This window comes from Hemicordylus capensis, chromosome 2 (genome assembly GCF_027244095.1).
Source record: "Hemicordylus capensis ecotype Gifberg chromosome 2, rHemCap1.1.pri, whole genome shotgun sequence".
Classification (NCBI taxonomy): domain Eukaryota; kingdom Metazoa; phylum Chordata; class Lepidosauria; order Squamata; family Cordylidae; genus Hemicordylus; species Hemicordylus capensis.
This window is the reverse complement of record NC_069658.1, coordinates 191,834,552-191,856,434: the sequence shown is the minus strand read 5'-3', so window position 1 is coordinate 191,856,434 and position 21,883 is coordinate 191,834,552. Positions and strand designations below refer to the sequence as shown.

At 44.9% G+C, this 21,883-nt stretch overlaps 1 protein-coding gene across 6 annotated transcripts in view; it reads left to right on the top strand.

Annotated features, from left to right (window-relative positions):
• Nucleotides 1-21,883, top strand: part of OLFM2 (olfactomedin 2) — a 283,573-nt gene that overhangs the window by 204,861 nt on the left and 56,829 nt on the right. For 5 of the 6 annotated variants that reach the window (XM_053300615.1, XM_053300613.1, XM_053300619.1 and 2 more), the window contains one exon: nucleotides 16,842-17,000. In XM_053300615.1, the coding sequence (XP_053156590.1) occupies nucleotides 16,842-17,000 (159 nt within the window). The remainder of the gene's footprint in view (nucleotides 1-16,841; nucleotides 17,001-21,883) is intronic. The other variant, XM_053300614.1, reaches the window with a different exon arrangement.

Genomic DNA, 21,883 nt, shown 5'->3' with positions numbered 1-21,883 from the left:
AATGACTCTTCCAGTTTAGCTTTCAGATGCTTCCCACACCATGAGGACAAATGCCATGAGCAAAACCGCACAGTTTCTGAAGTTGTCCAGATGGCCACATGAAGAGGTTCAGCATTTGGCTGAAAGTCTAAGAAGTACATATGGGAAGAGGGGTGGAGGCGAGTGACTTTGTGGCTGCCCTCCCAGTTCTGTGAATCTCTCTCACAGGGTCTCTTTGGCCAGGGTATTTCATCTTGACTCAGGGGTGGGAAGGAAGGGGTGGGAATTCCACTCCTTTCTTGGCAACCTGCCCCAATGGCTAATCACCCTTGATATTAATGTGTGTCATGTCTTGAATTGGAACCTGCCCAGCTTCACCTCCCAGCTGTTGGTTCTTGTTTTACTTCCCTCTTGAATGCATTAGCGAATCCTTCCCTGTTAAAATTACTTTCCTCGCTAGGAAGGAATTACTTCTGTTGCTCCTGCTCAGCCATGATTCATCAGTGACATTGTCTGTTGGGCATTATAAAGCACCCCATAATGACACGGCCCATTCTGACACTGCAAAAGAGTGAGCGAGAGGGAGAAGGTCCTTGACGCCATTCATATCCATTTCCATGCTGGTTCTTGTTATAATCGCCCTGAGACCTTAGGTTAGGGTGGTATAAAAATGTGCTAAATAAATAATAAATAATGATAATCACCACAGGTCTGCTGGAAGAATGTGCGTTCAACATTTTAAAAGGTGATTTTTGAACAGGTCTTAAGCACCTTCTTTGCAAGCCCTCTTGCCCACTCCAGCAAGCAGGAACGAGTGGAGATAGTCCTCTTTCCTCCTGTCCGGCCCAAAGAGAAGGAAATATCTGAAGGGCTTCAGCAGTGTGAAGGGCTATGTCACACAGGATAAGAACTTACCCTATGAAATTCTCTGTGATGTGGTGATAGCCAACAGCCTGGATGACTTTAAGAGGGGTTTAGATAAATTCATGGAGGTGAGATCTATCAGTGGCTACTAGTCTGAGGGCTATGGGCCACCTACAGCCTCAGAGGCAAGGTGCCTCTAAATACCTCTTGAAGTGGAGTAGCAGTAGGAGAAAGGGCATGCCCTTCCCTCTTGCCTGTGGGCTTCCCAGAGGCATCTGGTGGGCCACGGTGTGAAGCAGGATGCTGGCCTCGATTGTCCTTAGCCTGATCCAGCTGGGCTTTTTTTATGTTCTCAGAGAAAGGAATAGATTTGTTCTCTGTTGCTCCTAGACCAGTAACAGAGAACAAATCAGCTGGAAATTACAAGGAGCTTCAATGAGTTGAAAGTTTTTTGTCATTTCAATTGTAGTCTAAAACTAGTGAGTGGAAATTACAAGGAAGCAGATGTGGGCTAGAAAGTAGGGGGAGTTTCCTAACTGTAAGAGCCGTGAGACGGTGGAACAGTCTGCTTCATGCAGGAGTCGAGTCGCCTTGGCTGGAGGTTCTCAAGCAGAGGTTGGGCAGCCATCTGCCATGGATGCTGTAGCAGATCTTGGCACCAAGCAGGGAGTTGGGCTAGAAGACCTCCAAGGTCCCTTCCAACTCCAAAACACTCAGATTCTATAAAGTACACTATTGCTACTTGCAAGACTGAATTAAGGAGAATCTGGGTCTTTCCATAGCAAAGTGATTCAAGAGCCTGGGATGAATCCAGGACGTTCTTCTCTCCTTGAAGAAAGAGTCCCTCGGTGTAAAAACTGGTGACACAAATGAATCCTCTGCAACAACCAGTTAGAGCTGGAACAAGCAAGCACAACAGCTACATGTTGTAGATTTTGTGGAGCAGTATTACTGCAAATTGCATGCGGTAATTCCCGAGTTTGAATGTCCCCCCACCCCACATATGCACATTTCTTGCATGTAGAAAACTAGTATGTTAGGGATCAGAGATCTAAGGGAAAGTGTTCCCTCGAGTCAGTGTCAACTCCTGGCACCCACAGAGCCCTGTGGTTTCCTTTGGTAGAATACAGGAGGAGTTCACCATTGCCTCCTCCCGCGCAGTGTGAGATGATGCCTTTCAGCATCTTCCTATATTGCTGCTGCCTGATATAGGTGTTTCCCATAGTCTGGGAAACACACCAATGGGGATTTATGTGTTTCCCATAGTCTGAGAAACACACCAGTGGGGATTTGAACCGGCAACCTTCTGCTTGTTAGTCAAGCGTTTCCCCGCTGCGCCACTTAGGGATCTAACCTAGCCTTTTTCCTGAACAGCTAGTTTTGTATTTAAATGAGGGGTTGTTGTTTTTAATATATGCAGAAATTCAAAACCCTTAGGATTATGATGAGAGTTAAAGTGCCTTAAATTTTCATTCATTCTCTAAAAAGCATGGAAATTTCAAGTTAAGGGACCCATCAATTTCCACATCACATAGGCTGAAAAGACTTTGTATAGTCTTGTATTTGATGCTGCATTACAAATGAGGCTCAATACACTCACACTTTGCCTTGGTCTTTCAACTTGAAATTGAGCTGGGGTTGATGTAGGCAGGCAGAAATCCACAGGTGCAGCTTCTCCAATCATTTGCTAGACAAGCACCTGATGAATTTCTGTCTGTTATTTACCCTGTTGTTATGAGGACTTCAGAGACTAATAATTTAGGAAATACTGAATGGATTTTTAAAACAACACAGAATTATGCTTCAGCATATACAGTACCTGATTTTTTAAAAAAACCATTTCTTGGACATCTAAAAAAATTGTAAGCTGTATTATCTGACGGCAAAACCAAAAACACATCGCTAAGACTTGTTTTTTAGTGTTTAAGGGTAGATTTTCAAACTGCTACATCTCAGCCATTTTTTATCAGATCTGCCTCACATTTTCAGGGGTTGGTATCTGGTTGATGTCTGCAGGCTTTCAGGCAGATTCAACAGACAGTTTAAATGCTATAACCAATAAAGTATTCCAGACTTAAAATGGTTGAATGCTGAAACAATTCCTCAGCTACCTTGGCACTAGTACCATGCCAGTATAATGGAGCATCCAAACATATGAACCTGCACCTACAGTCTGAATTGATACAACCCCGCAAAAGCTGCTCCATGTAAGTGGCCTGATTATGTATTTCAGCTCATAGTCTTGGATTTAAAATGGATAGATTATAATCAGATTATAATCAGATTTCTCTCATCTATATAAGAAGTGACCAGGAGCCACAGATTAGAGTGTGGGAAATATGTGTGGGTTGACTCATTTTAAGCATGTTTAGTCAGAAGTAAATTGCACACCCAGGACCCAATAACGACAGGACATGTAAGATTGGAAGAACTAGGGCCACTTTTTAAAATGAAATTTACAATTAACCTGAAACGAGGAACATACCAAATAGAGTACCACCCATGTGGCTCAGCCTCATAAGGAGGAGTGGGTGTTGATTCAGCCCAACTCCAGGTCCGGACATCCTCACCATGAGGTTTTATCCCCGCTGAGGGGAGGCCAGCCAGCCCACCCCACCCAGGCCGCAAAACACTGAGTGGTGGGCCCAGCCAGCCTCCAAGTAAGGGTGGATCCCAAACCAAGGTCCACAAAACCTGCAAGGGCTGGTCCTCGGCTTCCCATTGATCTTAATTGGTCCTCCAGTCAAACACCAATACGAGACAACCTTCCCCAACCTGCACTCGCCTGCAAAGTGGCCAAACATCCCAAACAATGAAACCCTACAGGGAGAATCAATGAGAAGTAGGTGAAAAAATACCACCCCCAAAGCCATTGGGGTGTGACCCAAAAACCTCCTACTTGGCCCCCAAAAGGTGACCGGATAACCCTCTGATCCGGGATGGGTGAATGGGTGCCTTGCCCTAGAGCAACTGAGCTAGAGCAAAGGGAGCTGGCCTCTCATGCAGCCGCTCCCCCACTCCCATTGGTCAGCCACCATGATGCGCTGGGGAAAACAAAATGGTGGCCCCCGTGCCTGTCGATGGGGCCAGGCGCACAACTCTGCCCCCCACTTTACTCTGAAGTGCAGCAACAGGGAGTGGTCTTCCACATCTTCAATGGGGCTTGCTCCCAGGTAAATGTTTGCAGCCATAACAAGGAAGAGACATAGCACAACCACAGTTTTTACCCCTTTTAACAAAACAATGGCTACTATATGTTGATGCAGCAGCTAAGGTAAGAAGGTGTTGATCGTTCAGTATTTGGGGTTTTAAATTCATACTTCCAAGGAGGTTTTGAGCTGAAGGAAAATGAGCATGAATAAGTTTTCATGGACCCCTTAGGAATTAACAATGGGGTTATTACTAGTGGTGTGCATGAATCCATTTTTAAAATCTAATTCAACCTCAAATTGAATTGCAAAAATTCAAATCAAGTCATCAAATTAGCTGGCCATTGCTGGCTGGTTTGATGAATCAAATTGGAAAATTGCAAAAAATCTGCCCATAGGGAACAATGGGGAACTCGAATCACCCCATTGTTCCCCATGGGTATGTCATAAGGACACAAAAGTTGAGTTAGGTGATAGGGCATGATGGGTGACACCTACCACCCAACCCACAAAAGAAATGGGCAAGTGGGAGATTTTAATTTTTAAAAAAATTATCCCAAAAACCCATAGGATCCAATGGGGCTTTAGGTTTTTGGTTTTTTTTAAAAAAAATTAGACATTGCCTGCTTGCCCATTTCATTTGTAGGTTGGGCAGTAGGTAGCACTCATAATGCTGTACCACCCAACCCAATTTGGTGTCCCTAGGACCTACCCATGGGGAACAATGGGGTGATTGTGTGTACTGTGCACACATTTTGCCGCTCTACCCTGAAAAACAGCACTGCAGAACAGAACCAGAACACACAGTTCCCCCCAACACAAAACAATACATTTTGCCAAACACACATTCCAAAGATGGCCAAAAAGAATGACCCAGAATCCACTGCCAGCCACAGTGCCTGCGCTGCAGTAACATCATTGGCACAAGTTGCTCTCTCACACACAATTATGACCCCTTACTTCCTAGCATCGCAACTGCTGCCACAGCAGCACCCTTAGCAGCAACCATATACTAGAGTATAACTATTTTGCTGGATCTCAGATTGACAAAGGGGGAACAGAAAAGGAGGGAATTTCAAAGTGTATTCAAAGGGATTGAGAGACAGTCTAGCCCAATGGTTTCCAAACTGGGAGCCTCCAGATGTTGCTGAACTACAGCTCCCAGTGTCCCCAGCCACGATAAATTGTAGCTGGGGCTGATGGGAGTTGTAGTTCAGCAACATCTGGAGGCTCCCAATTTGGGAACCATTGGTCTAGTCCCTTTGAATACATTTTGAAATTCCCTCCTTTTTTGTTCCCCCTTTGTCAATCTGAGATCCAACAAAATAGTTATAGCAGCAATAGACTATTTTAGATGCAAGTTTTGAGTGGTATAAAAATATGTTAAATAAATAAATGGGCAGCACAGCATATACTCAGAGCTGAGAAAAGAAAACCACAAAATCAAAGCTTCCTTGATTCCTTCCTTGCCTTTCCTGATGTAAGAACTCTCTCTCTCTGCATCCCAATCTCTTTAAATATATTTTGAAATTCCCTCCAAAGGTTTTCTCCCCTCCCTTCCCTCCACAGCCAACAGTGGCACAGTTGCCCATGCCAACACTTGATTTTAATGATAACAAGCCATCCAAGAAGCAAGGGGATCTCAATCCAGTCGGAAGCCAGTGCCAGAAAACCAATAATCAAGAGCAAAAAGCCCACCAAAAGGGCGGCATGAGCCACGAAAATCAATTTGCCTGAATCAGGGCTGATTCTGTTCAACCTTGAATCAGCCCCTTTGTTTAAGGGGCAATTCAATTCATTGTAGTCATCGTCTTTATTTCGGTCTTTGACCAGCACAAATTCATTGTAGAATCTGTGAATTGACCAAGAAATAGAGCAGATTAAAACTTACAGCTATCGAGGGGTGGTTTTTCAATCAAATGGTTCCTGGAAGGCTCATGTGGCTCATGTCACCCAAGGTGACACACAGAAATGCAAATGCACTGGCTAGATTCTATTTCTCTAGTGGAGGTCAATATTAGGGATGTGCAAAAAATTTCGGGCACAGAACGATCTGTGCCCAAAATGAACAATTTCGGGTGATTCGGGGCCGAACCGAATCACCCCCGATGTCCCCTGATATTTTTCGGGCACGAGCCGAATCACCCGAATTTTGGACCCAAAAAATTCGGGTGATTCGGTTCATAGTTGATTTTTGACGATTTTTTGAAGTTTTAGTGACTTTGGGGCAGTTCGGGGGCATAGCATGGGATCTGGGCAAAAGGAGTGGGGTGGCGTGGTAGTGCCTAATGGGTGCAGGCTACCACCCCAATTTCTGGGGGATTGGGCAAAGGGCTGATTTTTGGTAAATTTCTGAAATTTTCATGTCTTTGGGGCAGATTGGGGCAGAAAGTGGGGCCTGGGGCAGAATAGTGGGGTGGGGTGGTAGTGCCTAATGGGTGGAGGCTACCACCTCAATTTCAGGGGGTTTGGACAAAGGGGTGATTTTTTGAGAATTTTTGAAGTTTTAGTGTCTTTGGGGCAGTTTGGGGGCAGAAAGTGGATCTGCCCCCAAAGAGTGGGGTGTGGTGGTAGTGCCTAATGGGTGGAGGCTACCACCCCAATTTCAGGGGGATTGGGCAGAGGGCTGATTTTTTGGGAATATTTGAAGTTTGGGTGTCTTTGGGGCAGATTGGGGGCAGAAAGTGGATGTACCCCAAAGGAGTGGGGTGGGCTGGTATATAGTGCCTAATGGGTGGAGGCTACCACCCATCCCCAATTTAAGAGTGGGGCAGATCCACTTTCTGCCCCCAATCTGCCCCAAAGACACTCAAACTTCAAATATTCCCAAAAAATCATCTCTCTGCCCAATCCCCCTGAAATTGGGGTGGTAGCCTCCACCCATTAGGCACTACCACCACACCCCACTCTTTGGGGGCAGATCCACTTTCTGCCCCCAAACTGCCCCAAAGACACTAAAACTTCAAAAATTCTCAAAAAATCATCCCTTTGTCCAAACCCCCTGAAATTGGGATGGGTAGCCTCCACCCATTAGGCACTACCACCCCACCCCACTATTCTGCCCCAGGCCCCACTTTCTGCCCCAATCTGCCCCAAAGACATGAAAATTTCAGAAATTTACCAAATATCAGCCCTTTGCCCAATCCCCCTGAAATTGGGGTGGTAGCCTGCACCCATTAGGCTCTACCACCCCACCCCACTCCTTTTGCCCAGATCCCATGCTATGCCCCCAAACTGCCCCAAAGTCACTAAAACCTCAAAAATTCACCAAAAATCAGGACTTTGCCCAATCCCCCTGAAATTGGGGTGGTAGACTCTACCCATTGGGTACTACCACCCCATCCCAAAATTTTGCCCCTGGGCCCCTTTTTACCCCCCCGAATCAATTCGGATTCAGATTTGGATTAAATCCAAATCCTAACCGAATCAAGGGTGATTCGGGTGACCCAGATTCGGGCACAAAACAGAACAGGGGTGATTCAGTTTGGGTCCGAGCCGAATCACCCGAAAACCCGAATTGCACACCCCTAGTCAATATATACCTTCAGCGGTGAAAGCTTTCCAGTGTAAGGTAACATCTCAACTAATGTATATATCCTAACTTTCATTCTCTGGAGGCGGTACATCCAAGTTTCTTAGATGTATTATTAGCATCCCGTGCTGCATACTAAATGCTTTACTGAGAACTGAGACCAGGTTAATTCTAATTGAAAAACACATTTAGGAACATAGGAATCTGCCATATACTGAGTCAGACCATTGGTCTATCTAGCTCAGTATTGTCTACACAGACTGGCAGTGGCTTTTCCAAGATTGCAGGCAGGAATCTCTCTCAGCCCTATCTTGGAGAATCCAGGGAGGGAACTTGAAACCTTCTGCTCTTCCCAGAGCGGTGGCTCCATCCCCTGAGGGGAATATCCTACAGTGCTCACAGGGGAATATCTTACAGTGCTCACATGTGGTCTCCCATTCAAATGCAGCCAAGGCAGACCCTGCTTAGCTAATGGGACAAGCCATGCTTTCTACCACAAGACCAGCTCTCCTCTTAGTCGCTTATTTTCAACTACTGGATTAAATTAATTTACAACCCTTCTGGTTGGGCCGCCCTCAGTTTAATAGATAGCTTCTCCTTCAGATGGGAAAATGCAGTGGAGAAGAAACTTCGGTGTTATGGCCTCCCATTTTCAGATTTGGCTCATATGGGCCTTTTTAAGGCCAAAGAATCAATTCGTCAGTGTCTTTGGGATATTGCACTTCAAAAAGACAGAGTGTGAATTACACACTATATGGTTGTAGGAAATCCTAGACAAATTCTATCCCTGGCTAATTACTTATATAAACGTACTTGTCCTAAGTTCCACCATGCCTTTACTTTGGCCTGTTTAAATGTGTTACCTTCAGCTGTTTTGGAGGGAAGATTTCGCAGTACACCATATTCCCAACAGCTCTGCCTGCCGCTCAAGAATGATTGAGTCTGTGGTGCATGTATTATTTTATTGTGTATTTTAGAGAGCTGTACAATCTCTTCTTATTGGTCCAATTTTGTTACAGTATCTAGGCAGGTTGGATGACTTTTATGTAAATCTCCTCCTTTCTGACTCTGATGCTGAGATTACCTACCGTGTGGCTAAATATTGCGCTACTGCTTGTAATATCAGGAAACAAACGGTTAATCTTCATGTTATGTAAGATACATGTGTTATTTTGGTGGTGGGTCAGTAATCTTAGTATTCTTCAGTATTCTTCATTATTATTTAGTACTGGAGTATTTTAAGTTATACTGCCTGCCTGCAACTGTTGATTACTGTACTTGCTGGCTGGTTGTGGACCATAGTAGATGATGAAGATGAAGATGATGATGATGACGATGACGATGACATATTCCAGATATCATCCCTGTATAGTTGAACCTACGTACCATAATGCATTTCATTTTAATTTTAAAAACTTAATTGGGATCCCTTGGACCCCAATATCAGTTCAGAAAAGTTCATTTAGAAGTAGAGGAGTCATAAGACCACTGTTGGAGTGCTTCTCTGGGTCTCCTAACTGCTTTTACAGCTGCTACCTAGATGTGGGAGCCACCTTAAGTAGTGCAGCGGGGAAGTAACTTGCCTAGGGAGCAAGAAGTTGCCGGTTTGAATCCCCGCTGGTATGTTTCCCAGACTATGAGAAACACCTATATCAGGCAGCAGTGATATAGGAAGCTGCTAAAAGACATCATCTCAGACTGCACAGGAGGAGGCAATGGTAAACCCCTCTTGTATTCTACCAAAGAAAACCACAAGGCTCTGTGGTCACCAGGAGTCGACATCGACTCGACGGCACAACTTTTACTTTACCTAGATGTGGACTCTAGGTCTGGTCGTCTCTGCTGCCAGGGATGTCTTTCAGTGCCCTCGCTGCTGCAACTAACTCTCCTAACTGTTTGTTCAGCTGGAACTGGTGCAATTGGCTGATGTGCTAGCTGAGACACCACACGCAGCCATTGAGCAAGCAAATTGCATTTGCAAATATCTTCACGCAACGACTCTTAACCTGGGGCTATGGACATTGTGCTGCAGCGTGTGACAAGATGAGAAAAGAACTGATGCTTGTGAGGAATACAGTCCTGGGTTATCTGGGGATCCAAGGAATATGGGTTTTTTCCTTCCCCTATAGCAGTTGGAGGGGATGGAACCATGGCATTCAGGTTAGAGAGAAGGGTGAGGATTGGGAGCCTCTCTTTTGTTATGAGGTCGGGGGGTGCATACAGAGGATCACGCTGAAAATTAATGCATCAATCCATAGGATGCAGTTTCCGTTGGTTTTTGGCTCGGACGCACAGATGAGATTACCTTCTCGTGATCAAAAGCCAGATCCCCACAACTTGTGCCTAACAATTTGGCAGCCATTGATCTGGAGCTGTCTCAGCTGCCTTGCCATTTTGATGCCTCTCATCCTTTGGCAGAACAGTGAGCACCTTTGGCAGGTTTCCTAACCAAAGCAGCTGCACAGCTTGGACATAACCTACAATTGCAAAAGGGACTTGTCAGATGTTTGTGGAGGTGGGTGGGTTAATATTGATTTAGCATTTCATGGACCAGGAGGTCAGGAGAGGGCCACGGAGAGTTTTCTTCTTTATTTGAGAAATGTAGAATGCTTGGAATTTTTAATACTGGCATTTTCAAGGGCACCAAAAGATGAGTTCCTGACTGCAATCCAGAGAACGTTAGTTACACTTAAGTCTGATTGATTGCAGTTTTCTCTGGATTGGGGCTATGGTTCTTAGGATTTGGGAGTTTTTTCACCTCTTGAGAGCATATAGACTGATTGGCTCAGATTGAGGAATGTGGAGGAATTCATGCAAAAATTGAAAATTTTATTACGAAACATCTTTTGAAATCCTATGAGTTTGGAACAAGACTTAATGTACACTCATTTATATTCTGCAGGTGAAAAATCTGATATATGCTACAGAATTCAAGATGGTCAAAATTGTTTAAATTTTTGTTTATCCAAGGTACTAGTCCCTGTGACAGTGGAGATAAGCTTGCCAGTCTGTAGGTAAGGCTTGCTGCAAAAGCATAGAAGGGGAAAGGATGAGCAGAATCTCTAGACGGTCAGAGCATGACGGCTGCAGTCCTCTGCGTCACTCTGTTTCTGCAGCATACCTAGCAGAGCAAAATAAGTTGTATTTCAAAAGTAGAGGTGAATATGCATAATTTATTCTGATCACAGAGCTTGAACTATCTTAGCACAAAGCCCTGATCATGGAGAGTTTACACCCCCGCTTTATGGCTGTGCTCCCTGGTGGTTGACCAGATTCCCACTGTTAAAAGTGATGCCTGACTTCTTCTAATTGAAATTTTTGTCTGGCGTTCTCCGCTGTGCAGACTGCACTGCCTCCCTCTGCTGGATTAATGAGGATTTATAGGGCTGAGTCGAAATGAAACCTACTCATTTCAGTTCAGCTTTGGCACAGAGTTTGCCCCTTGCACTCTCCAAACTCCTCCCCCTGTTAACTTTGATGATCATGCAGACATTTTGTTCATTTCAGTGCTATGCTCTGCAGCACAGCACGAGAAGACCGAAAAAAGCCACCAGGTCGCTCAGGCACTGCGCAGGAAAGACCAAAATGGCTATGTGATCATCAAGACTGGAAACAGCCATAGAAGAAATATAGAAGAAATGGAACTATAGATGAAGTGGGGTTTGGGGGGAAATTTCTCACTCTGGACACTTCCGCTATTATCCTCGAGTTTTCTGCTGGCCAATACTTCAGCTCAACTTTATATATAATCACTTTCTTCATGACAGTGCATTTTCCTCTGTCACTAATAACCACAGCTGCCTTTGTAAGAAAAATGATCTCTTTGAGTTTCAGCATTCCCCCTCCCACACACACACACACCTGTGGGTCTTCAATAATAATAATAATAAAAGATCTTCCACATATGTATAAATCAAGCTTTCCTCGTCCTTGAGAAACATTACATTATTCTGGGATGTGACAGTCAACCGTATCTTTTAAAGATACATGGAGCCCTCCCAAATGCCCACCTTTCTTGCAATGGCAGGGGGGACATGCAAGTTGCTTTCTACTGAGTCAGACCATTGGTCTTTCTAGCCCAGCATTGGCTAGAGACCATTGGGCTCTGACAGGCAGGGGATTTCCAAGGTCTCACACAGACTTCTGAGACTTCTCAGCCTTGCTACCCAGTATCCTTTAAATAGAGATCTTGGGAATAGGTCAGAAGACCTGCTATATACAAAGCATGTGCTCTACCACTGAGCTAAAGGCCCTCCATTAAAGGTGTCTTCTCCATCTGGAGCTGATGCTTAGGGCCAAACTGGATGTTAACATAAATATGTGCCAACACGTTTCCCCTCATCACTATGTCAAGTAGAACATTGGGATGAACCAATCTGGTGCCAGTCACAGGACAACAGGAGAGCACCCTGGTGACTTCCATGTTTTTCCCACAGTCCCCTGCCTGAGCAGCATCCCTCTCCCTCACAATGTCCCTCCATGCGATACTATGATATAACATATTTCCTAAGGGAGTTCTCTGGTGGAGGTGCCTCCTACTGGCAGCTACTACTTTGTTATGGCCCCGACTCTGGTACCCCTCCCCAACTTCAGTACCCCTCCCCACTGGGGAATGAGGTGGACATTTCAGGATGAAGTCGGGTGGTAGGACCCTATGACCAGACCCTGGGTGACTCCATGCTACCAGAGTTCCCTACGCCAAGGGAACCAGGGGATCCTGAGCCAGCACCTCTACCTTGATATAAAAGCACAGCCTTGCCTTGGTTGTGTGACTCAGATGAGTCTCCTGCTGATCAGCTAGTCCTAGTAGAGGCCCCCTAGCACCACCAGAACCAGCACTTAAGAAACTGGGCAAGGCCCCTTTAAGGAACAATGCCTTCCTTAGGGAAGGAGTAGAAATAATTCACTCTCCCTGAACAGCAGCCAGAAAACCCAGAAGACTGATCCAAGAAGTCACTAGAGCAGTATTCCTTTATGTTGCCATACCCAGATCTTGTGGTCCTGTTCGGAGCTAGCCGAGGTCCTGACTGCTTTGCCCTTGGAGCTATCCTAGGTCTGTGTTGCTCCTGGATCCTGTTCTAGGGCAGAGACCTCTAGAACAAGATCCATCCCCCCGCAAAAAAAACCCCTCTTGAAACAATGCTAAATGATTATGTAGCATTGCTTGGAGAGGGGAATGTGAGTGCTGATCAGGCAGAGTGTTACTCAGGCAGTGCTGCTCAGGCAGACGATTGCAGGGGGAAATAGAAGCCAGTTGGAAGCTCTCTCTCTTTTTGTTTCCTGACCTCCCCCAAATTAGCCCATCCCTACATTCAACTTGAGGAGGTGATGTGGGGGAACAAGATGTGCAGTCTAGATTTTGAAGGGGGCATGGGTTTTGCACACACATACATATACCCATTTCATGCTCCACCTGCAAAAAAAGAAAAATGGCTCCACTGCCTGAAAATGTGGCTGTAAAAATGGGAGTGGAGAATTTCATCTCCACCCTTATAGAACTTACCCATGCCATTATGTCCCAAGTTTCCACACCTTTGCCATCAGCAGCCACTGATGTGGAGCAAGGCTAGAATGTTGTGATGTCAGGAGATGAGGTGGGTTGCAGTAGTTATTCCAGAAGGGTTAAGTAGATACATGACTGCTGATTTGGATAGCAGCCATGCACAGAGGGCCATATCTAATTTCTCTCTCAGGACCAATTTATACTGCCTCTCCTGTGGTAATGCTCATGAGGTAGTCACATAGCTCAGCTGAAGAATGTGGATTTCTTTGCTTGTCAGTATTGCCCCTCTCCTGGGGGTTGGTGATGCTGGCATGGAATGGAACAAATGTACATAAGATTTCTCCCCGCTAGGGCAGACTTTTAAAAATCAGGGCTCCTTCCTAAGTCCAATGCCTTCCTTAACAAATGAAGTTTGGCTAGCTTATTTCTCCCGCTTACCCCCTTTCTAATCGGTATTCCGCTCAGCCGGGTTTCATTATCATCCATATTTCATGGGTGCAAAGCAGGGGAAGGGAGCTTGCCTTCCAGCTGGTGTTACAGACTGCAGGTTTCAGCTCAGCTCCCAGAAGGGAAGACTTCATTGTGTGTCTGCCGAACCAAGAATGTAAAACAATCTGGTCTGTGAAGGAATATGTGGACTTTACTAGTTGTACCATTACTGATGTATTTAAAAAAAATGTTGGGGGCCTTCTGCCTTGTGGGACCCCAGGGTAGTTTATCGCCCCCTACACACTGCAGCAGAGAAAAGTATGAATATGTGATTGCCAGTGTATTAATACAGTCCTCACATTCTGGCTTGCTTTTATATATGTGTTGGAGATGAGGAGCAGAGGACTGCGTAGAGTGAGTCATCCAAGTGATGAGTTATTGGATGGAGTCATCCAATAAAAATGAATGAATAAATAAAAATAAAATGTAAAATAAGTGTGTGAACCTAGAGATTTCTCTAGCCCAGTGGTTCTCAGCCACGGGTCCCCAGATGTTGTTGGACTACAACTCCAAATCAGTTGTGACTGGGGATTATGGGAATTGTAACCCAACAACATCTGGGGACCCAAAGTTGAGATTCCTTGCTCTAGCCCTGTACATGTATATAGTTTGGTTATTGCTCCTCTTTGTTTGGATGAGAAAACGAACAGTAAGAGCAGTGGTGAAAATAAGATACGGAGTGCTGGCATGGTGTTTAGCAATGTTATAGGAAAGCACTGTGTTGACATTTCAAGGTTCCATTGTAGGAAAAGAGAAGTGTCGGACTTCAAGCTTTCAGAGAGCCCTGGCACTAGGAAAGCAGCTATGCTTTTGATTCCTACGTCGTGATTGAGGGACCGATTGAGCTGCATTTGATCAGTAGTAAGAGGAAGGCATTCAGTGCAGAAAGTTGGCGCAGATGGACATCTTGAGCACATTAGCTGTAACATCCCATTAACAAGACTACATTAGCGAGAGCCAGTGTGGTGTGCTGGTTAGAGTTTTCAGCTAAGTACCCATAGCCTTAAAAGTTCATTAGATGACCTTGAGCCAGTTGTTTTCTTGGTTTAGCTTAGCTCACAGGGTTGTTATGAAGATAAATTGGGAGTGGGGAAGGACCATGGGTTTCTTGAGCTTCCAGGCTGCACAACTCCAGTCCTCCAGCTGTTTTTGGACTACAATTCCTATAATCCCCGGGCATAGTGACCAATAATCAGGGATTGGGGGAGCTGTAGGCCAACATCTGAAGTTGTATAGCTCTGAGGAGGAATAAAAATAATGAAATTCTGGCCATTTCTCTCATCATCACAATTTTTCTATCTATTAAAAGATGACATTTGTTAGAGGTGTGTACAAACCAAATATCATGGTTCGTTTTGAATTCAAATCGAATTTGAACCGAACCATGTATTTCTAAACTCATTCAGTTGAACCGACTGGCTAGTCCATTTGACTGAACTAGTTTGGCAGTTCAAGTGGCTGACGTTTCTAAAGGGGATCCAGTGAGGATTCTCCTTTACCCACAAAAAGGGGGGGAGTGGGGGTCCTGGGAAGCTTTAAGGGGGGACAGTGAGAGAAGTATTTAAAGTATTTTAAATTTGCCAGCACCATGACAAACTGTCCCCCCCCACTGCCGCAGCCCATAGCTAAGCATGTGTCAAGATGCCCTTTTTAGCACGCCGCCCACACCGTGATGGCATGGCGTGCTAAAAAGGGTGTTGTGGGGGCTGCACCAAGTTGGGGGCTGCACCAAGTTGCTACATCAGCCAAGTAAGACCTTTTAAATACCTCTCTTGCCGCCGCCCCAGCCGCCCATTCGATGCCGAACCGGTCCGCCTGAACCAGGCTTGGTTTGGTTTGATCACGGACCAGACCGCCCCCAGTTTGGTTTGCAACTGAGCCACCAAACCGGTCCGATTCAAGGCAAATGGGTTTGGCAGTGAATGGTTCATGCACACCCCTAATATCCGTATGTCCTTTTTTTTTAGTTTGAGAGCCCCTCATACATTTTTGTTGTTGTTAAATTGAAAGACAGGGTACAAACAGGGGGATGACCTTTCTGGGATAGCAACTGCCATCTACAGTTTGTATAAATACTATACCATGTATCTGACACCCCTTAGGGGGAGACGTGTGTGCCTGCCGAAAACATATATTTTATCCCAGCCAGGCCTCTTGCCCAGCAAAGTGAACATCTGTGGTCCTAGGCTAAGCTAGGTCAAGGATAGTCCAGGCAAGTAAAAAATGAAGAAGAGAGACTCTTTCCCCCCCTAATATATCTTTTATTGCAAAAAGGAAAAGGAAAAGCAGTATCAGTACTTAATCATTGATATCAAGTCAAGGTTCACACAACATTCAGACTCCAAAAAAGCCAGTAGCAAATTCAGTAAGCAAGTGAGAAAATACAAAACAGATCCTCTTTCTCCAGGAAACAGCTTGCACAAAAGACACCTCCTTTCCTGATGTTTTCACTCCACAGTAGTATCCACTCCAGATCTTTTCCTTCTGCCCCAGAACACTGGTACAGGCCTCCTTTATACAGTTTCACTCTCACTTTCCCCCCTTCCACTTCAGACTAGTCAGAAGCCGATTATCTCATTGTCATGCCCAGTTTTTGTTTTGACTGGGAGGGGAACTGTGAAGGCCCTACACCAAGTGCCCAACAACAACATCTGTTCTCAGCACAAACAGGACTATGCAAACAGGAAAGTGGAAAAGTGGCTTTTCTTGGGTCACAGTAGCTCTGCTCAAGCCCGCCCCCATCCATTCTAGATCAAACACTCACCAGATATTGAATGCTATCAATAACAATTCTTTAAAATAATTACCTTTTTTTCTTTAAAAACTACATTGTCCAATTAATTGTTTTAGGTCAGGGATTCTCAACGTTGGGTCTCTCGATGTTCTTGGACTTCAGCTCCCATAATCCCCAGCCCCAGTGGCCTTTGGTTGGGGATTATGGGAGCTGAAGTCCAATAACATCTGGAGACCCAACGTTGAGAATCCCTGTTTTAGGCGATTAAGGAATATTTAATTGCTTAATTCAGGGTTTCTTAGCCTTGAGCCCCCAGATGTTGTTGGACTACAACTCCCATCATCCACAGACATGGCCTTTGTGGCTGAGGATGATGGGATTTGTAGTCCAACAACTTCTGGGGCCCCAAGGTTAAGAAACCTTGGCTCAATCTAACCAATTAGTCAACTAAATATTGCAGTCTGTCCCGCCTGTCTATCTCATCTTCGTTGTGGGATTCTGCTTAATATCTCCTCCCCCAAGGGGTAACAAATGGTCCCTGCTGTTCCTTAGGTGGTGTGTCTAATTTCTGTGTGCTTTTTTTCCATTGAGCAGGTGCAAAACATCTCCCAGTCCATGGAGGTGCTGGACCTTCGGACCTACCGGGACTTGCAGTATGTCCGTAATACTGAGTCGCTGATGAAGGGGCTGGACTCCAAGCTGAAAGTAGCCACAGAGGGTCAGAAAAACCTGAATGCCAAGAGTTTCCAGGTAACTCTGTGCATGCCCAGCTCCTTCCTCCTTTATAATGTCACTATCACTGGAGTGATTATCTTTATGGCCTGGTCTATTGGTGGTGGATTTCTGGAGTGCTATTTTTATGATTGATGGTACAGTTTGAAAGGCAATCGGGGATGAAAAGATACCAGATGTTAATCACAGCTGCTCGATGGGAAGGGGTGGGGTGGGGAAGAAGAAAGCAGATAGTTCTTCAGAATGAAGAAAACGGACAGAAATTTGGGGAAGGCAGCTGTAAAGATGGAACTTGCTTTGCAAGCTGTTTTGGAGTAGCGGTGGTGATGGAAGTGTCCCCAGAAAAACTATATATCCTCCGGGGAACCTGGAAAAGAAAGGATTATAGATTGTAAGCAGTGTTGTAAGATTGTAAGCAATTTCCCATGAGATAAATTGCCGGGAAATCTAGGACCAACAAACGGAAGTACTTTTTCACACAATGCATAATCCACTTGTGGAATTCTCTGCCACAAGATGTGGTGACAGCCAACGACCTGGATGGCTTTAAGAAGGGTTTGGATAACTTCATGGAGGAGAGGTCTATCAACGGCTACTAGTCTGAGGGCTGTGGGCCACCTCCAGGCTCAAAGGCAGGATGCCTCTGAGTACCAGTTGCAGGGGAGTGACAGTAGGAGAGAGGGCATGCCCTCAACTCCTGCCTGTGGCTTCCGGTGGCATCTGGTGGGCCACTGTGCAAAACAGGATGCTGGACTAGATGGGCCTTGGGCCTGATCCAGCAGGGCTGTTCTTATGTTCACTCTAACAGGGATCCCCAGATATTATTGACTACAACTCCCATAATCCCCAGCCAAAGGCCATTGTAACTGGGGATGCTGGGAGTTGTAGTCAATAACATCTGGGAATCCCTGTCACAGGGAACACTGATTGCAGGTTTTATTCCTAGAACCACGCCACTTTTGGGAGTCCTTGGGAGATCTTTCTGGCTGAATCCCTGGTCATCTTGCTTTTAAGAAACATTTAGAACAGCATGGGATGTTTTGGTGTTGTTGTTTTTTAACCTGGGCTGGAATGTTCTGTGTTATATTAGTTTGATGGTTTTATCATTGCCGTGTTTTGTTTTGTTTTGTTCTGGTTTGCTTTTTTAAAAAAAATGATGCCTTACCAATCTTAATTCCTGCATTGGGTCCTTTATAAGGAGACAGGCAGGGGGAAATGAAATGAATAAATTATCAACTTTTAGCTATTTAGGCTTATCTTTCTTCCCTCTGAAGCTGAAATGAGGCTGAGAGGCAAAGTGCAGATTACATATTCCTCCCCCTCCACGGGAGAAACGCCGCTTGGAGGGGTGAAAAAGAGCAGGCGGGGAGGATTTGGCATGCCTGCACACAAACAGCATACCCCACTCCTCTACTCAATCTTGCAGCTTCCTAAGGCTCCTTTTCATTTAAAAAAAATTTATCAGGGCTCTATTTCTGTTTACAGTTCTGTTGCATGTATTTTGCCCCCTAAAGCTTGACATGACAGAAACTGGCTGTATGGCCACCGCCAAAAACAGCAGCTTGTGTCACTTCCTCTTCTCTCCCTTGTGATGATTAGAAAACAAAAAACATGTAATTCTGCTGTGCATTTCCCCCATCCAGCTTCACTGCGTTGGCTACTGTGTGCTTCAGCAGGGAAACTCAGGTCATATCCTGAGTCTTTGCTTACTCGATATTACCAGCAGAGAGAGAGTGGGAGATTGCTTCTTTCAGCGGCAGCCATGTGCTCCCTGTGACATCAAAGTCAGCCTCATTTCAATTAAAAATAAAGAGCTTCTTAGAGAGAAATGATGAATCACTATTGAAACAGGTTATATTAGAATGTTTCCTCTGTCACTACCCACCTCAGAATCAAGATAAAGTGGTCTTAATAAAAAGTAGTGACTGACATTCAGAGCAAGGAAGCACCGGTGCAGCAAAAGGAGCAGGCTACCAGCACTTCCCAACTGATTGCACCAGTGTGCTAGGGAAGGAGCCATGTTTAATGCCCTCCTCTTCCCCAGGAAGCCCTCTGTACCATTCAAAGGTATCTGAGGGCTGTGCAACCCTCAAGGACATCTTTTTTACAATCTCCACTTCCCCAGGAATCCCCGTAAATATGTCTCTGAAGGTTGTACATCCCTCAGGGACATATTTCTGGGTGTCACAGAGGACTTCCTGGGGAAGAGGAGAGCATCAAGAATTGCCCCTTCCCCAGTACAGCTAGTTGGGAAATGCTGTTAGGTTGCTCCTTTAACTGCACCGGTGCTTCCTTGCTCTGTATGTCACTCACTACTTTTTATTAAGACCACTTTATCTTGATTCCGAGGTGGGTACTTTCTTGCACTGGTGCTGTCTTGCTATTTACGTCAGCCAGTGCTTTCATCTAGTCAGGTCTAGTGTGCAAGTATTAATTGTTGGTGGGGAGCTGAGGGGAGGGGGTTCTACTCTCTGCTTGATTTATATTTATCTCAATGCTTGGGTATTTTTAAAAATTATTCTGAGCACTGTGCAGATTGGAATGAGAAATTAATTGATAATCAAACTACACAATCAATACCAATTAGGATTGTCACTCAATTAATTGTATGCCTTTTAATTGATTGATTAAATCTGCCTACATTTGCATATGAATAAAATAATTTTGAAGGAAAAATAATACTTTGTTTTTAAGTGATGCATGCACATCTCACAGCAGACTATATCTTCAAAGAAGAGGCATACCCCCTTCTCTCAAGTACAAGAAGGAATGCAAGTGCATCGATCAAAAATAACATTTAAAAAAAATGTGTTTCCAGAGTGCCATCATAGCTGATCAAAAGAATTTTCATCAAATAGTCAATTAATTAGTAAGACAAACGTTTCAGCACTAATGCCACCCCCTCTAAAACTGTCGCCTAAAACATAAATTAGGATGTTCATAGTCTGCAGCAAAATATTCTTCATTTCCCACCAAGAAAGAAAGTTTTAAAAAAAAATTGGGTCACCCAATACGTAGAACTTCACTTACAGCTAGAGGTAGGCCTGTGCATTGCCAAAAATGTTGGATTCTACCCTGACCCATGGCACTGTCAGAAGGGGTCTTATCAGCCCCTCCCAACTGAATGAGAGCTGGTTTTGTGGTAGCAGCATAACTTGTTCACTTAACTATGCAGGGTGTTGCGACACTAGATATGATCAGAGGCGTAGCTAGGGACAATAGCTCCTAGGGCAAGCACTGAAATTGCGCCCCCTGTCAAAGCATCTGACACCCATCTTTGAGATAACTTTACCATAATATCAGCTCAAAAATACAAGTCAAGCTCGTTAATCTTTTAATATTTCAAAAACTATTTAGCAGGGGATGTAACCAGACCAAAAAATGCTGGAAAACTACACATTTCAGCATGCTGGGGCTCATGAAATACCCAAATACTATGTGGAGGTGTACTTGGAAAACTAAACAGAAGTGCCTGTCTAATTCTCTACTATGCATTGTAGCATCACCATTACATAAGTTTTAAAAATAAATGGAGAATTTGACTTTTCCCAGATACTCTGAAAATAATTAAAGGATATGCAGAGTAAACTGTGTCACTGCTTGGAATATATTCCACTATTTCAGAAAGACAGTTAAAATGAGAGAAAGAGAGCAAGAAACTCCCAGTGGGCCTTAATACTAAGGATTTCACACTGATTCAAAGACAAACTCACCATTAATAGCCATATTATTAAGACATCACGTTTAACTCACTTATCACAAGAAGCAAAGTAAGAGCAAATGAATACAGTCCTAGCTCATAAGCTTCAGCTCAGTATTCACAAGCCCTGATTCTCTGTACATAGTGCCAAACTGAATCACAAGAAGCAAAGTAAGAGCAAATGAATACAGTCCTAGCTCATAAGCTTCAGCTCAGTATTCACAAGCCCTGATTCTCTGTACATAGTGCCAAACTGAATATGTATACAGTGACATATTATATTACATTTTTTTACCTGTAGCCCCTTTGGGGGCTTCCTAAAGGCTGTGAGGGGAGAGTCAGCAAAGGTTCCCCCTCCCCCCACTGGCCTCTTAATTCACCACCGCAGCCTGTCCCAGGCTGATTTTTGGGCCTGTTTGGTCCTGCAAAGATCATGTGGTGGCCATTCTGGAGGCTGCCACGCATGCTCAAATGGCCTCTGTGAGGCCTGGCAAGGCCTAGGGCCTCACAGGGGCCATTTGAGCATGTTCGGTGGCCATTTTTTAAAAACAACATTTAAATGGCCGCTGAAAACAAAATGGCCACAGCACATGCTCAAATGGCCTCTGCAAGGCCTGGCATGGCCTAGGGCCTCACAGATGCCATTTGAGCATGTGTGGTGGCCGTTTTGTTTTTGGTGGCCATTTAAAAAATTTTTTCATTTTAAAAAATGGTGCCCCCTTTCAGGGGCGCCTGGGGCATGTGCCCTGCCTGCCTCACCCTAGATACGCCCCTGCATATGATACTAGATATGACTGCGACACTAGAACTATGAGCACTGTAAGATATTCTCCTCAGGGGATGGAGCCTCTCTGGGAAGAGCAGAAAGTTTCAAGCTCCCTCTCTGGCTTCTCCAAAATAGGGCTGAGAGAAATTCCTGCCTGCCAGGGATGGACCCACCATTGAGTGGATGGGTTCAAAGAACCTGGGCTGCCACACCTCAGGGACCACACCTGGTGCCTCCAACACGTCCCCCATGCCTGAAGTCAGATGTGGGGGGCATGATTTAGCTCAAAAACAGGACCACTCAGCCCCATTTTTGAGCTGAAATTTGGCCAACACTGCCATGCGGCCCCATTTGGAAACTAAACCACACCCCCACATCTGACATCAGACACAGGGTGCGGCTAGGAGGGCCATGGCAGTGGCAGAACCTGGGCCG